General features: G+C 40.2%; 1 protein-coding gene and 1 long non-coding RNA gene across 2 annotated transcripts; both read left to right on the top strand.

Annotated features, from left to right (window-relative positions):
- The first annotated feature begins 1,169 nt into the window (after positions 1 to 1,169).
- On the top strand, positions 1,170 to 5,646 carry LOC141804827 (uncharacterized). The gene is made up of 4 exons (XR_012599659.1): positions 1,170 to 1,336; positions 2,334 to 2,515; positions 5,007 to 5,071; positions 5,386 to 5,646. It is a non-coding gene; the product is annotated as an uncharacterized LOC141804827 (long non-coding RNA).
- A 4,669-nt stretch (positions 5,647 to 10,315) lies between these two features.
- Positions 10,316 to 14,311, top strand: LOC141804504 (insulin-like growth factor-binding protein 3). The gene is made up of 4 exons (XM_074688964.1): positions 10,316 to 10,911; positions 11,484 to 11,731; positions 12,437 to 12,556; positions 14,179 to 14,311. The coding sequence occupies exons 1-4, from the start codon at positions 10,539 to 10,541 to the stop codon at positions 14,302 to 14,304; spliced, it is 867 nt and encodes a 288-aa protein (XP_074545065.1). The 5' UTR covers positions 10,316 to 10,538; the 3' UTR covers positions 14,305 to 14,311.
- Positions 14,312 to 15,596: the final 1,285 nt, after the last annotated feature.

Below are 15,596 nucleotides of genomic sequence, written 5' to 3'. Positions count from 1 at the left end.
GGTTTGACTCGCTGTACAATTTAAAGAAACAACATATTTTAACTAGGGATGGGTACTGAATTAGGTACTTTTATAGGTACCGACCAAATTCTGTCAAAACTACCGGGTATCGATTAATGTAAAACCAAAAGGTACCATGTTTAGGTACCTAAATGCATCCTGTGAGAGAGTGGAAGAGTAGGTGATTTTCCATACTGGACATGAACACAGCATTGCAAGGTTATATAATGAACTATAATTTGTTAAATTGAATTTTATTTATATATCATTATTAAACAAATTGATATTTTTTACCACATAAACACAAAAAAGAACCGAAACTTGGTACCATTGAGTACCGATACCGATTGCCAGGTACCGGGCTTCGGTACCGTATCGTTTGAAAATGTGAAAGGTACCCATCCCTAATTTTAACATAACTAAACTGACCAGATGCTAAATTTCTAAAGTATAAAAAGTGATATGAATGTATTGTCACTTAAAGAATCAATAGTATGGGCAAAATAACAAAAAAAAATACATTTTTACATCATCAGATTAAGAACTTAATGGGCCAAAAATACAAATAAATAAAAATGTGTCCTCAATCTTTTCACCTGCAGGTCAAACAGTACACCCCTCTGCCCTTCCACTATCCATAGCAACAAACGCTAATGCTAACGTTGGTTTAGTGAACTTTTCGTGATTTTTAACGGGTGACTATTTAATTTTATTAATTATTAATATTATTAAATAATTAATTATTTTATAAAAAATACTTAACCAATCCTAAAAGACATACCATGCATTTCACAACACATGAAAGGAGTGTATGTGGGATTTCGTAGCTCCTCACCCCGCTATTGAGCTCCCCAGCTCGTCATCGATGAGCTCAACATGTTTGCGCTTTTAGTGCTGGATTATTGCAGTCGTCCTACCGTACCGAGGACATTTCTGTCAGTTAACACTCTGTTTGCTTTTCCTCGGCATTAAACACTTCCAAACTCTGGGATTTTTTTCTCCTGTTCTGCCATTATTCGTGTGTTTACTCGTTTACCTCACCTGCCGGCTCGGCTTCTCCTCCACCACGCTGATAGCCCCACAGCCCAGGTAACCTACACCCCAGTCAAGCAGGTGGCAGTAATGCACCTGCAGCTAGTTGCCAACCGCTAATCAATCCGACAAAAATGAAGAAGACAAATTAAACTGGAGGAAAAAGAATACAGCAATGACGCGGCACAGTACATTGATTATGGAAAAACGTCGACGCTTTTACAAATCAATTTTATCGATTCGTCGTTTCAGCTTTAAAGAAGATCACAAGTCTGCCCAGAGTCACAGAGCACATGACTGACAGGTCTGGTACCCTGTAGCTGTTAAGTGTAGAGGCTCAAAGCCCACCTCTTGAGTCAGCAATTTCTACATGGCCCCTGCCGATGGCTGCTTTCACTACTCTGTTCAGTAACAGACAGGTTACATCATAGAGATATGTCATTTTTTAGTACAGTCTATGGATGGAAGATGTTTCTTGACTTATCCTGCTGGATTGGTGAAGCAGCACTGACTTGGTGGTAGTGCAGTTAGTGCTGGTACGGTAAAAGGGTTCCCACTTTGGTTCCAGGCAGGTGTTTTCATGGTGTTGTATTTGCATGCATGTTGGGGCCCAGTAGCATTGGTTTTCCTCAATCCAGTAGCTTCAGTTTGTAACTTCATTTTGTAGCTTTCAGTAAAACAAAGTTTGTGTTTAACTCAGTGAGTGGTAAGTGTCCATGCCTCACGGCCAGAAGGTTCCTGCTTTGATTCCAGGCAGGTGTGCCTTAGAAGAAACACACACTTTGGTGTTTGCATGCACGTTGTCCTGAGCATGTGTGTGTCCCCTTAACCCAAATTGTGAAGGTTACCTGACGTATCTGCTGCAGGTTGCACCTAAAGGGAGATTTGAAGATACCTTAAAAGTATTAAAACCTTCAGTTCAATCAGCGGCCAGCAGAGGACACTAGCAGCACAACACTTTTAAACTTGTAGCTGACTTTATTTTTTCTTTTTGTGATTAGGCTTCAATCTACAGTGAGACTTAACTGATTTCATGTTATCATCTCTTTCTAAAGTAAGAAACAGTTAGGTTTACACACTTTAATGGATCTCCACTTGATCTTTTAATAACCCTGAGACACAGCTTGGTACAGTGCATCTGTGCTCTGCCTCCTGAAGTGCTGTAAAAGAGGACTTTACCTGCACACAAGCCTGGACAGGTTGTTCTAATGGTGCTGAGAAGGAATAAAATTGCAGAGAGGGAGGAAACATGTAATAGGGTCGACCCTCCCTCCTCCTTTCTCACTACTGTCCCTCTGCAGGTGGTGAAAGTGAAGAATTCCCGGGGAGGGCAGGAAGGAAGGGAAGACCCAGGTGTGGTGACTGCAGAGAGCCCTGAGCCCGTCTTCCTCTGTTATTTAGTGCAGAGTGGCCGCAAAATAAAAGAAGCCGGGAAAGTCCAGAAAACCACACAACATTAGTAGACTACAGAGGAGCTTGTCAGGTGAGACTGTATTTCACACAATAATAACAGTGTGTGAGTTTAAGCGAGCTCTGCAGGCCCAGCTCGATCCCGAAATAATCGCCCGTCAAACTCGATTTATGTCTTTCTGTTTGCTATTTAAGAAAAGATTTATGATGACAGAAAATGCAAGAAAGCTTACCTGGAGACTTATTTGCCAACTCATTACCTACACATGCACGCAAACCATGGTATTATCACAGATATTGTGAATATATTCTTGGCCACAGAAAGGACCCAAAACAGACACTGGTTATGCCTGTCACACACATAGTGCCTGTCTCTTGAAATACTAGCTAACCAATAAAGTTCACAGATTTACACACAGTCTCTCCTAGCAGACTGAGGCCAGTTGAGTCTCACTTGGCAGATAACGCAGAGGTCAGAGGCCCTGCTTATTTGGCTGGCAGCTCTCATTCTCATTCCTTCATCACCCAGCTCTGCAGGGCTTTTTTACGGCCACTTGATTAGAGGGACAAGGCCAAATCTCTTTCCTCTGGGGCAGAATAAAAGGTTGGGGAGTTAAAAATAGAAAGTGCATTCTGGGATTGTTGCACAATTTGGGGCCTCTGTTTTTCTAGTTCAGACAGGGAAACCGCAAATGAATTGGGAAAATATTTTTGGCTTTCATATCAGGTCTAAGAATAGGTTGTGTGAGGTCCTTATGAACCCATCACCATTAAAGGACCATTAGTCTGGACAGGATATTGTTATTTGTCAGGATCTTTTTAAAATACCTGTTTAATGTTAAAGCTGAGGGCTACTGAAAACAGTACCTGCCTGTGTCATGCAAGGTTGTTATAGTTAACTAAAACAAAACTAAAAATGAAAACTAAAATTTAAAATACATTGCAGTTAACCCAAACTAATAAAAACTAGAAAAGAAAACAAAAACGATAAGTAAACTAAAACTGTATTTTGTGTTCACAAAACTAACTGAAATTAACTAAAATTATAGACAAAACTCCCTTAGTTATAGTTTTTGACAATACTAATAGCCTTTAGGATTTAAATTAATCCGACACATTTTCCCAACCAATTTACGACAGTTTTAGGCAGTTGTCAGTGCCGCACAGCACCATAATAGTGACGTACTGGGACGTGCTTGTTTACTGCACTGACTGGCTGTGCGCTGTGCTGCGACGAAACCTAGTGGAGCAATGAATCAGAGCATCTGTGATAGTTCAATTGTTACAGAGTCCAAGTTTTTATTTATTGAAGCTCATATTATATTGTTATTTTTATAATTTATGTTAATATTATTTTTATGTAATTTATGTCAACATTATTATTGATAATAAATAAATAAATAATAATTTATGCTTATAGTTTTTATACTAAGTTTATATTATTTTCATGTGTTCAAGGCAGCAGACAACATTTCAGTATCAGCATTGACTGAGCAGTGAGCACTATGTTGGACTTGAAAATAAACAGTATGACAAAATATTTACTCTGACCTTTTTGAATCCTGCACCTGGTTAATAAGGTATGAAAAGACCAAAACTAAATTAAATCTAAACTAAAACTAAGCCTTGTTGCAAAAATCAAAACTAAATAAAAACTAGAATGCCTGCTCTAAAACTAATTAAAACTAAACTGTAATGGAAAATTAAATGTCAAAACTAACTTAAACTAAACTATAATGACAAATCCAAAACTATTATAACCTTGGTGTCATGTGAGTCTTTTTAAATTGGGTAAGATCAAAGACTGTTGACCTGTGACAAGTTGATGTGTGCCTGCAGCCGACCTCAGGTTTTTCTTGATCAATAGCATCCATGGTGCTTTATATCTTATCAAACAGTTTTTGGATGTAATCCATCCAAAGTGTGATTGGATGGGTGTACTGGTAAGATGTAATGAAGCACTTTTAATGATCTTAAAGTTGACATGAGTGCAAACTGGTATTATATCATTAATTAAAATTTCAAAAAAGATTAGTTTATGTGATAAAACATTTAAACCCTTGGTAGTTAGAAAAATGACTTGTCAGTTTAATCTGTTTTTAATATTTTTGTTATTCTAGGTCCATAATGCTGGTCAGCCGCGGTGCAGCCTTCTGACATTACCCAGAGCTGTTTTTGTTAATAGCTACTGCCATAAGGCAATAAAACTGTTGTTTACTGTTTTTACTTCTTGATTTTTAAATTCTAATTTCTGCTTCTGGTTCAATTCACATACAAGCACTCACATGGTACAATGCACAACCACTGATATGTGGATGCAAAGCTGAATATGTGACAAGCTGAAAAGCAATGAAGAAATTGAAGTTGTTTTTTTCCCTTTTTTTTAAGACATTGATAGGTTTTTTTTTTGGTTGTAGGTCTTGGTGGGATAGAAATGTAGAAAAAAATAGATTTCAGAATTGCTACAAAGTCATTTATATTTCTTTGAAATTGTTGTGTGATAGAAATTGACAGTGAAAATGCCAAGCGTGTTTGTGTCTGCTTTCTAATTTCTGTTTGACCAGCTGAGGAGTCTGTGGCTTAAGAGCGTCTCCATTCAGGACAACATGGTTGTGTTCCTTTTCCTGAGGTAAGTTATTGTGAATTTTGAGTACATGGCTTTGGACATGCACTTTTAGATCTGATCTCAGTTCACACTAATATTAGTAACCTCTAAACCACAGGTCGCTGAAAGGTGTGTTCTACACTAATCTTGTAAAGGTTTTTTCTACTTCTTGAAAATAGGGAACAACAGCAACATAAAATCCTACGCCATTCACCCTAACTTTTATATAGTTTCTTTCACCATTTACCCCAAATGTTTCCTTTTTATAAACCTGACAGAGACAGCAATTACTTTTAAACCTGACTATCATAAGTCTCTGTCTTTTCTCTTCTTTTTAGCATCAAACCACATCTTGCCACCGCAAGCCACCATCACTTATAAAATAAATGGAGCATTGTAGGTCCTGCATCTGCTAGGGATATTCCCTCCTCCACCAACTATAATTTTGTCTTTGTTTACGATGAGTAATGGTGTGTTGGTGTCAGTGAGAAAAATGATACATGGCTGTGGGGGAATAAATTACATGTAGTTGTCCATTTCATTTGTATTTTAAATCATTTGATTGAAGGTCACAAACACTCCAAAAGGAAGAATAAATCATGTATGGAGATTTTTTTTGCTTGATATGAAACAGTTTTTAATCCATGCACACAATGTCAAAAATTACCTTTCATAGTTTATATACAATTGGCTCAGTGGCTGAGTGACTGAAAGAGACTGAGAAGGAGAAAAATGGGACCGATATGTTTTGCACATGTGTGGAAAAGTAAATACATGTGTAAAAGTACAAAGTCCTAAAGTTGCTGTATGAGACAGAGAAACACAGACATAGGAAGTGATACTGTCTGGAAGTAGGGGGGATTCAGGGCCCAAAGTGAGCGGCGCCACTCTCAGCCCACTTCCGAGCACTTTGCAATCTGTCAGACTGAGTGCTGAGAGTTCCTCTCTTTCCGTCCTCCACTTCGCTCAGGCCTAATTACAGCCTTGTACTGCCTCGGGGGCCAAGCCTCCAGAAATGGGGACCACGACAGCTCCATGAACAGACCGCTCCAAAAAAATAATTAACCAACCCTGGAATTAGATGAAAGGTGGCCTTTGCCCTCTTGGCTCTTTATTTTGCTCACCATACAAACCACATCTTAAAATCGGATAATTGTTGAACCCCTGTATGGGTGCCAGCCTGTGCAAAATCAAAGGGGAAAGAAGATCGTATTAATCATAATAGAGACATTTGCTTCCAATTCATCTGTGATGAGAGTCTGCCTGAAAAGCCTTCAGACAGGGGGCAATTATATGACAGACAGTCATGAGACTGTGGGGGATAAAAGAATAACAGTGACCGTACCAGACTTGTCATGTGATCTGTGGCAGTCTCATTCCTGAACAGCCCCCCGAGCTCCAGCACACTTACATACCATTATGTTGACACATGCTGTCCCTCCACACACAGAAAGCTGGACCCCCACTGGCAGCCTATTCCAGGTGAGGTTAATGTTTGAAAGTTGGGTTTACACACATGCATAGAAACAACCAGACAGCTTATCTAGACATGTTCTTCAGACCAGTATGTAAAACTATACACTTCTCTAACATCTTTGCAGTAACACTGTCCTCTCCAGAGACATTTCTCCCACCCCTACTAAACTCATAGTTTGATTTCTGAAGCAGATCAGTCTACACTTTATCTTAGTTTGGAGATCATCAGTAAGTGTTTGAACGGCTTATTCCGCACTTGGCCTTTAACAAAAATGATACCTCACAATAATGTTACTGTGTAACTCATGAGAGGACATATGCCCAACTTAAGTAGCCACAAAAAACAAATACCTTTTTAAGAGGTCCCCACTTCAGCTGTAGAGCCCCCCAGATGCTTAATGACTCCTCTGTCCAGAAGCAGGCATTCAATATATACTTAGCTGACAGTTTAAGTTCAATAAGCAACAAAAAGCTGCTGGAGCAAGTGCAGACCACTCCCTGAGCTTCAAGCGAGTGTATCCCATTTGTCCAAATCATCTTAAAACAGTGGAAAATTGCTCTGGATTAGGATTTGACAAGCAGTTGCGGTTGGCCAGCACAGCCTTTGACAGCAGTTTATGTTAAACACATGTACAGTAATATCCTGTGTGTACTAAAACAAATTCCTCACACCCCCCTTTATTGAGTGGCTGCTCTGTGGGACCACATTCCTTCTGTACATTACTCCCTATGCCCTCCGCACTCCTCTGCTATGCTGAATATGCACAGGTGGCTGAGACCCCCTTCCTTGGAATTCTGAGCAGAGGAGAGGGAGGAGAATCAGCAGGCTTTTTTCAGTTTATGAAACAAATGTTTGCCATTCCTCTGAGCACTGCTCTGCTGTAGACCTGTCTGTTAACAGGCGGCAGGATGCCAGGGCTTGTTAGCCGCTGATTTGACATTGGCTTCCAAGAAATTTCAAAAGTACAGAGGAACTATACACCTTGCTTCCCCTGCTGTTATTCTTTTCAGATGGTTTGGGCATAATTTGCTGGTGTTTACTTTGGCTCGTCTGTAACCAATTAATAGTGAAACTAAAAACACTTCAGATATAATTACACAGGAATTTTCTCACTTACATGTGTGGTATGTGTCCTTATTCTAAGGTCTGCTTTGTAGCACTGAAGAACAGGCCAAACTATGTCACACGTCCTAATAACAAGTTCAGAGGCCATTGCATTACTGTGCATGAGGGAAACAGGTACATGACCATCTTTTTTCTTTTCTTTTTTTACACAAGTCCAAAACAGTCAATTCTATTTGAGCAAGTCCCTATAGCTATGTTCTCCTCACTTGGATTATCTTTGTCCCATTTGGATACCAGTTCTGGGCACAGTTGATGCTTTTTATTTGCCATATTAATATTTCATCCTTGATGAACCCTAATCACCAATTTTTTTTTCAACCAAACATATTGTGTTGGTGATGTCCCCAAATTCTCAACCTTTAATTCCCTCATTTATCGGTAATATTTGAACAACTGAGTTTTGTTTGCAAGTGATGTGGAAGTAAAGGTCACGGATAGATTAATGGCAAGGCTAAACTTGGTTTTCAGCACTGGGCTGTCCAAAAAAAAGACTTAAACGAAATAAAATGCTACATTTAATGGTACAATACAGTATAACCCTTTAGAATGCAGTATGGTACGGAACGGAACGATACAGAATGGTACGGTACGGTACGGTACGGTACGGTACGGTACGGTGCAGTACGGTATGTAGGTAAAATACGGTACGTTAAGAAAGGGTACACTATGGTATGATACAATACAATACATAAAGATACTATACAAAAAGATTAGATACAAAAAGATATAAGATATGATGCAATATGAAATGATAAAAAACTAAATGAAATGTCACCATATGATACAATACAACAGGATTCGATAGGACAGAATGAGATACGAATGATATGATACAATACAATATAATACAAAATGAGATCAAATGATATTTAACCGTAAGAAAATATATGGTATGATGCAATAAAATTTAAAAAGAAATTATGATATAAGATAGGATATAATATTACATGTTACATTACGATAGTTATGGATACATTGTGAAAGGATAAGTAGAAACAAAATAATAGTATAGGATGCAAGATAAAATACAATATGATACAACCTCACCCTTGAAAAAATACACTGACTTGCCAAAAAAAAGTCACCACCAAAAAGAGAAAAGGTTACACACTCTAATATTTTGTTGGACCACCTTTAGCTTTGATTATGGCACGCATTTGCTGTGCTATTGTTTCAATAAGCTTCAGCAATGTCACAAGATTTAATTCCGTCCAGTGTTGCATTAATTTTTCACCAAGATCTTTCATTGATGGTAGAGTCTGACTGCTGCACAAAGCCATCTCCAGCACATCCCAAAGATTCTCAATGGGGTTAAGGTCTGGACTCTGTGGGGGCCAATCCATGTGTGAAAATGATGTTTCATATTCCCAATTTGAGCTCGATGAATCCTGGTGTTGTCATCTTGGAATATGGCCGTGCCATCAGGGAAGAAAAAATCCATTGATGGAATAACCTGGTCATTCAGTGTATTCAGGTAGTCAGCTGACCTCATTCTTTGAGCACAGACTGTTGCTGAACCTAGACCTGAACAACTGCATTAACCCCAGATCATAGCACTGCCCCCACAGGCTTGGACAGTATGCACTTTGCATGATGGGTGTATCACTTCATCTGCCTCTCTTCTTACCCTGATGACCCATCACTCTGGAAAAGGGTCAATCTGGACTCATCAGACCACATGACCTTCTTCCATTGCTCCAGAGTCCAATCTTTATGCTCCCTAGCAGATTGAAGCTTTTTTTTTTCAGGATAGCCTCGCTGATTGTAGACTGACAGCTGTTAGACTCTACCATCATCACTGATATAAATGTGTGCCGTAATCAAAGCTAAAGGCAGACCAACAAAATATTAGAGGGTGTGACCTTTTTTTCTTTTTTTGTTGGCAACTTTTTTTTGGCCAGGCAGTGTACAATACAATATGATATTGTTTGACATAATGTGATAAAACACAGTATTACAACATATTGCAAAATGATACCAAACAAAATAACACATTTCACTGTCCTCATAGAGAAATTCCTTTTGAATTCAAGTGCTGCACAAGTAATCATCCATTTGATATGCTGTTTTTTGTTTTTTGTTTTTTATGTTTTTTTGGTTGATACTATTTCAAGGCTTGTAATAATCATCTTTAATCATGTGTATTTATCAAAGTCTATGCGCCTAAAATATCTGCAAGAAAGCAGGACCACGTTCAGCAGCTTCTTGAGCAACAGATCAATTGAGAATTACACACACGCACAAAGACATGTGATTCATGAGTTGTTAATTTCTCCACAATAGACTATACAGTTGACAGGAACGTTAAATTGTTAAGGGATATCAAAAGAAAATTGAGCTGCACCTGAACTGAGAAAATATAAAATCCTACGAATGCACACACATAGTACAGTAGGGGTGCCCCCTATGGTTGAATCCGCGCATTGTTGATGATAAACTGCACTGTGCGGGCTCAGCAAGCTCAGAGCTGATCCACACTAACATGTTTATTTGTTTTGATCATGGCATGAATAAATCAGTGTAAAAGGGGGAAAATATTTTTAAAATATATTCACAATTTTAAAATCTTACCAGGTGTCGAACCAACATTAGGAAAAAGTTGTTTTATTTGATTTTTTTTTTTAATACTTTTTTGACCCATATTAGTTTTTAAAGCACATGTTATTTAGCTCATTAAATTCCCTGCGTTATGTTCTCATGATTTATTGAAAAAACGGAGTCGAGGCATTTCATCTGAAAACCACAAGCTATGCGGGGGTGTGACTACAGTCACTGGGGTCTATATATTGAGATGTTTTGTCCGGTGGCTTTATGAGAATGAGAGAGAAGCTGCCCCAGTGAAAAGTCACCACAGCAGGACAGTGCGCTTCCACACTTTGACACGCTATCATGGACTCCTGCCTTCGCGCGCTTTGCATGACTTTTTTCCTCGCATCGTTCCCCCGGAGGTCAGGTGCAATCGGACCGGTTATCAAATGCGAGCCATGTGACGCTGGGGCGCGTCTTTTGTGCAAACCTCTACCTAAGGACTGTGCTGAGAGAGTCCGTGAACCGGGCTGCGGCTGCTGCATGACTTGCGCGCTGAGCTTCGGCCAGCCGTGCGGCGTGTACACCGGGAGATGTGGCTCCGGACTGACGTGTAAGCATCAGCCTGGCGAGACGAAACCTCTGCAGGCCCTGCTGGAGGGACGCGGGATTTGTGCAAACGCTACTAACAAACGACCTGGCTCAAGACCAATTCCTCCAGTCAATGAACTTCCAGGTAATTTTGCAGAATGCACCTTTTTCTGTGCGTGACTTCTGCACGATTGTTACTTCTCATTTGTCCACGGCTGCATACATATGCTCATGTGTAATAAGAGAGGTCTCTTCTACTTTTCCCCTCCAGTTTGAAGAAGTTAGATTGTTAATGATAAGCTAAGCAGCACTTTGATAAGAACTAGTCAGTAATAGCAATGCGATGAAGCTTAAAGCCACAATCATTCGTTCATTCATTTCATTAGAAATGTTTATTTCTGTGAGGAGAAAGTGGAGGATGAGAAAAATTAAAATTAAAGAAAATCTGAAAAACCTGAACCTCTGAATGCACTAGCAGACATTGATGTTTGATATTTTAGGCTATCTGTTGCATTTGCTCTTTATTCCTTACCCAAGCAATTTTAACAACTTTTACTCTGAAATTTAAAGAGCCATGTGTTTGAGGCTGAAGAAAGTAGCTTATAAACACAGAACAGGCAGTTATGTTGCAGAAGCTGACTGCATTCAAAAGTAATGATCATATTAATTGAATATTTTCACTATGTAATCAAAAACATGTTTTTTAAACTTCATCAGAGACTGTTGAGACTCAAGATGAGGACAGGAATTTCACCAGATCAGGCCCTCAACCTGCATACAGCACTCACAGACCAATGGGACCCTTAAGACCTCCACTGCACCCCCTTTTCCCCTCTGCCAAATCAGAGGTCCTCCGACGGGAGCACCAGAAGAGAACTCAAAGCTTTAAGATAGAAGAGCTCCCAGGACCACTCATCACAGACCAACAAAACTTTTCTCTGGAGACCAAACAGGAGCCCGAGTATGTAAGTGCTGCAACCAATATTTTGTACTCTTCAGAGCAAACTGGAGGAATGTTTTTCTCCTCTTCCTCTGTGTTTTGGTGTTTTTCTCCCCCCCTGTGGGTGATGAAATGTTTTGGGTAGCAGCGCTGACGTTTGGCAGGCATCGTGAGCAGTAGAATGGCATGGCAGTGAGAGGGTACGATGGCCCTGCGGCTGACCTGGGTCAGGCGATTGTTTGGCCACAAGGCGTCCGCGTGCCGGGTGCACTGGGAGCCAACGAATGATAGATTGGCCTGTGTGAGTGCCTGTTAGGAAGCCCTGCTGCTATTTTTGATCTTCTTTTTGGCCAGAGAAGTGAGCACACACTAGTAATGGGCTTTGACTGGCTGCTTTGATTAGTGACTGGAATACTTGGACTTAAAGACAAGCCTTTTGGCTCTTTCTTGGAGCTCTTTGAAAGAGCTCTAAGCAGCTTTGGAAAACAGTTAAATTATTGCAAGCTGGTTAAATTAATTATTTTCTCATCTGACACCTCTTTTATATTGGAACAGCCATTGTTCAGGTATTAAGTGGAGAAATGCCTGATGCAGAGCGAGTCAGCTTTTTAAATGTCCAGAAACACTAACACCTCTAAACGACTTTGTGCTTTCGGCAGCAGAGGATGCAGCATTGCATGTAGACTTATAGAAACATTTACTAACAGTTGATACGCTTTTTTTTCTGCAGGGCCCCTGTCGCAGAGAGATCGAGAGCATCCTTAGCAGCCTGAAGATTACAGACATTCTCAACCCCAGAGGTTTCCGGATACCAAACTGTGACAAGAAGGGTTTCTATAAGAAAAAACAGGTAACGGACAAACATTCAAGCACTATTTTGATAGATATTCATTCATCTATTTTATGGGAAAGGCTGTTATGAAAACTTCTTGGTGAAACTTTCTTATATCATTGAAAGGCTGTAAAAAGGAAACCCACATTTCCCTTTTCACATGCTGCATTAATAAGGATTCAATGTTGTAGCCTAGTGACTCAACTTTAGGTCTCCTGCAGCCCAATTACAGATTTGTAGCTGTCCTCCTGTACTCATTGGTAGTTATTAGAGCCTCATCATTGCACCACCACACCAATGAGGTAGACCCTAGCCACTGGCGCTGGAGACAGGAACCGCAGGGGCCAAACCCCAGCGGGGTTGACGGCTGGGACGATGGCCGTTTAACGGGAACCCTCCCAGGGAGACAGACGTCAAGGTGGCCACCAGCACCCGATGCGCTCCCCCCATAATTGCTGGACTTTTGAGAAGCATGCACAGAAATAGAGCTGCAGCCATCCCCACGCTCACATGGTTCACCCACGATCTGGGTTGCACTAAATGAGTGGTTCTGACGCATTCATATGGAGGCACTTAGGGCACCCGCGCCACTGCATCACCGAAGAAGCTTTTCTTATAACACAGCAGTCTCTCCTGCTTAATGGAGTGTTCTCCTTGACCTGCAATCATCCCATAGCCAGTCTCAATGCCAGGCTCATTGTCTTTGTTTTTATGGAGTCGACTGAGTGTCCTCACTGAGCTCTGAAGGGCTGTAGTAACAGGCTTTTTGCAGTTTTATTCAAACATTTGCATGATTTTGTAGAAATAGTCCTTTATTGAAACTCTTAAGGACAGAATATGCCTCATTGTTTTGAAAACGTACCGAGTGAAGATTGAATAATGATGCAGCTTAAAACTTTTTCTATTGAAACTTTGTAGTTTTAGTTTTGACCCTTCAAAAATACATTTTTGCCTACATAAATGTATACTTTATAATGTAATATTGAGCAGGATTTTCTTCCCTCTAACTTTACATGCAGTGTAGGCTTTTTCCAGCCCAGGTCAGCCTCTAACTCAGGCCCTCCTCAAATATTGGGTTGAATAAGGATGACTTCTTTTCTGATCAGCTCTGACTCTTCTGTGCAGCAGCAGCAGCAGCACAGTTGCTTTAGCCTTTGAAATGAATGGCTGCATGTTTTACTAGAGTGGAGGTTGACCTTTAGTAAAATTGGCAGTAAAATAACAGCCCTTGGGTAGCTCCACAGGCTCTGTAAGTCATTTGTAGTACCCATAATTTGGAGCTGTGGGGTATAATCAGCAACAGATGATTCGTACTGGCCACCAGCTTCTGAAAATAGATTTTGGTTCTCAGTTGTTCACAAACGGGACTAAGCAAATATTTTACCAGGTTTCTGTTTACCTTAAAGGTCTGTATATGTGTGTGTGTGTAACAGGAGGTAGACCATTAAAGCAGCTCAAAATACCACAGTGTGCTGGATAACCAAGGCTGCGTCGACTCAGCACAATCTAACCATTAATGCCCGTTAAAACCGTTGCCGTTCTACTTTGCCGTGTAAAGTGCCTCATTACCCTTAATGCTGCATATTCAAATAGATTTGCACTCTCAATCCCCTTCACCTTGTCCCTTCTTCTCCTCCCAGTGCCGTCCATCCAAAGGCAGAAAGCGAGGCTTCTGTTGGTGTGTGGACAAATACGGGCAGCCCTTGCCAGGTTTTGATGGGAAGGAGCGAGGGGACGCCCAGTACTACAACTCTGAGAGCCAATAGGAGCAGAGCAGAATGGAGGGAGGGAGGGTGGGAGTGAGAGTAAGAAGATTTGTAAACAAATGGAGACACTGAGGATATTGGGAGAGAGGTCAAGAGATGGCTCAACCGATATGGATGTTTTGCTATTTCTATCCGTTGCCTGTGGGACCTTTTTCTGAGGCTGAGCAGGGGGGAACAGAGGAAGAGTACCAGGAGGGAAGAGCCTCTGTGTCACAGAGTCAGTCTCTGCTTTAACTTTCATGGATGGAGTCTTCATAAGCTGTTTGTCTCTGACCAACTCAAGATATCGTCTGAGTATTCAGAGGGGATACTCTGAATAAAAGACATTTGAGAACTTTTGCTATTTATGTACGCACAACTAAATGGCATTGCACATGTGTACATGCTTGTGATGTGCAATCAAATTATGTATGCTTGATATTTTTTCATAAGACATTGTGTTTTGTTATGACAAACATGAAATGTATGTAATATATGTGGTTCAGGGTAAGCATGCAGTGCCTTACTAAGAATTCCTGTCACTATGAATTCCAATTTCGTCTGGTTTCTTCCTGCTCCTCGGGGAGTTGGACGAGGCTGTGCAGCTACAGTGCGTCTTAAATGTTTTTTTTTTTTCTTTATGCTGGATCTCGTGCCAAGAAAAGAGACATTTTCTTGAACCTGTGCTGTGGTTATAACTGTTTTCTTGTCATTTTGTATAAGCTGATTTTTAAAGGGGGGATAAAAGTCGCGATTTTTTATCTCTGAATTCTGGGTAGCCAGGGATAACTTTCATCACATGCTCATGTTAGAGTAATTATGCTGTTTGCATGTAACAATGCAACCCTCAGAGGACTATTTTTACTTAATAAAGGCAGCATAAAACTACCAAGGGATTGCATTTCTCTTGTTTTTCATTCTTTCCATCTTTACTTCTTTTGCTTTCACTATGTGTGAAACATTTTTGTGGCAGTGGTAAAAAAATTTAAACATGACCTTTTTTCTAATAACATTTAATTTGGTGCTTAGTCACAGAATAACAAGAGTATGTACATTGCTTCAACAATAAAGATAACGGAAAGCAGCATTCCTCACAAATATTTACAAACACTTTTGTCATCTGCACAAGCTCAGCAGCAAACAGCATAAATAGACAAGAAAGTTATAATAAATACTTGAAAATGATGGAATATGTCAATAGAGTCCCTAATGTGAGAAAGATGTAGCCGAGGAGAGCCCTGAGCAATCCTTTGCTAAACCTGTGGACCTGTAGAGGTAGACAAATGCAGAAAAACCCGACCCAAACCTCACAG

This window comes from Halichoeres trimaculatus, unplaced genomic scaffold (genome assembly GCF_033239565.1).
Source record: "Halichoeres trimaculatus isolate MK-OKI-2021-1 unplaced genomic scaffold, fHalTri1.1 fHalTri1_scaffold_15, whole genome shotgun sequence".
In the NCBI taxonomy this organism is placed as follows: domain Eukaryota; kingdom Metazoa; phylum Chordata; class Actinopteri; order Labriformes; family Labridae; genus Halichoeres; species Halichoeres trimaculatus.
The sequence above is the reverse complement of the archived record's forward strand: the minus strand, read 5'-3'. Positions and strand labels throughout refer to the sequence as shown.

Bases quoted from the DNA above. Each gene is read 5' to 3' on its own strand.
- LOC141804504 (XM_074688964.1), top strand. From the start codon at position 10,539: ATGGACTCCTGCCTTCGCGCGCTTTGCATGACTTTTTTCCTCGCATCG. The intron at 11,732-12,436 runs GTAAGTGCTGCA...TTTTTTCTGCAG, and splicing joins CCAAACAGGAGCCCGAGTAT to GGCCCCTGTCGCAGAGAGAT. The intron at 12,557-14,178 runs GTAACGGACAAA...TTCTCCTCCCAG, and splicing joins GTTTCTATAAGAAAAAACAG to TGCCGTCCATCCAAAGGCAG.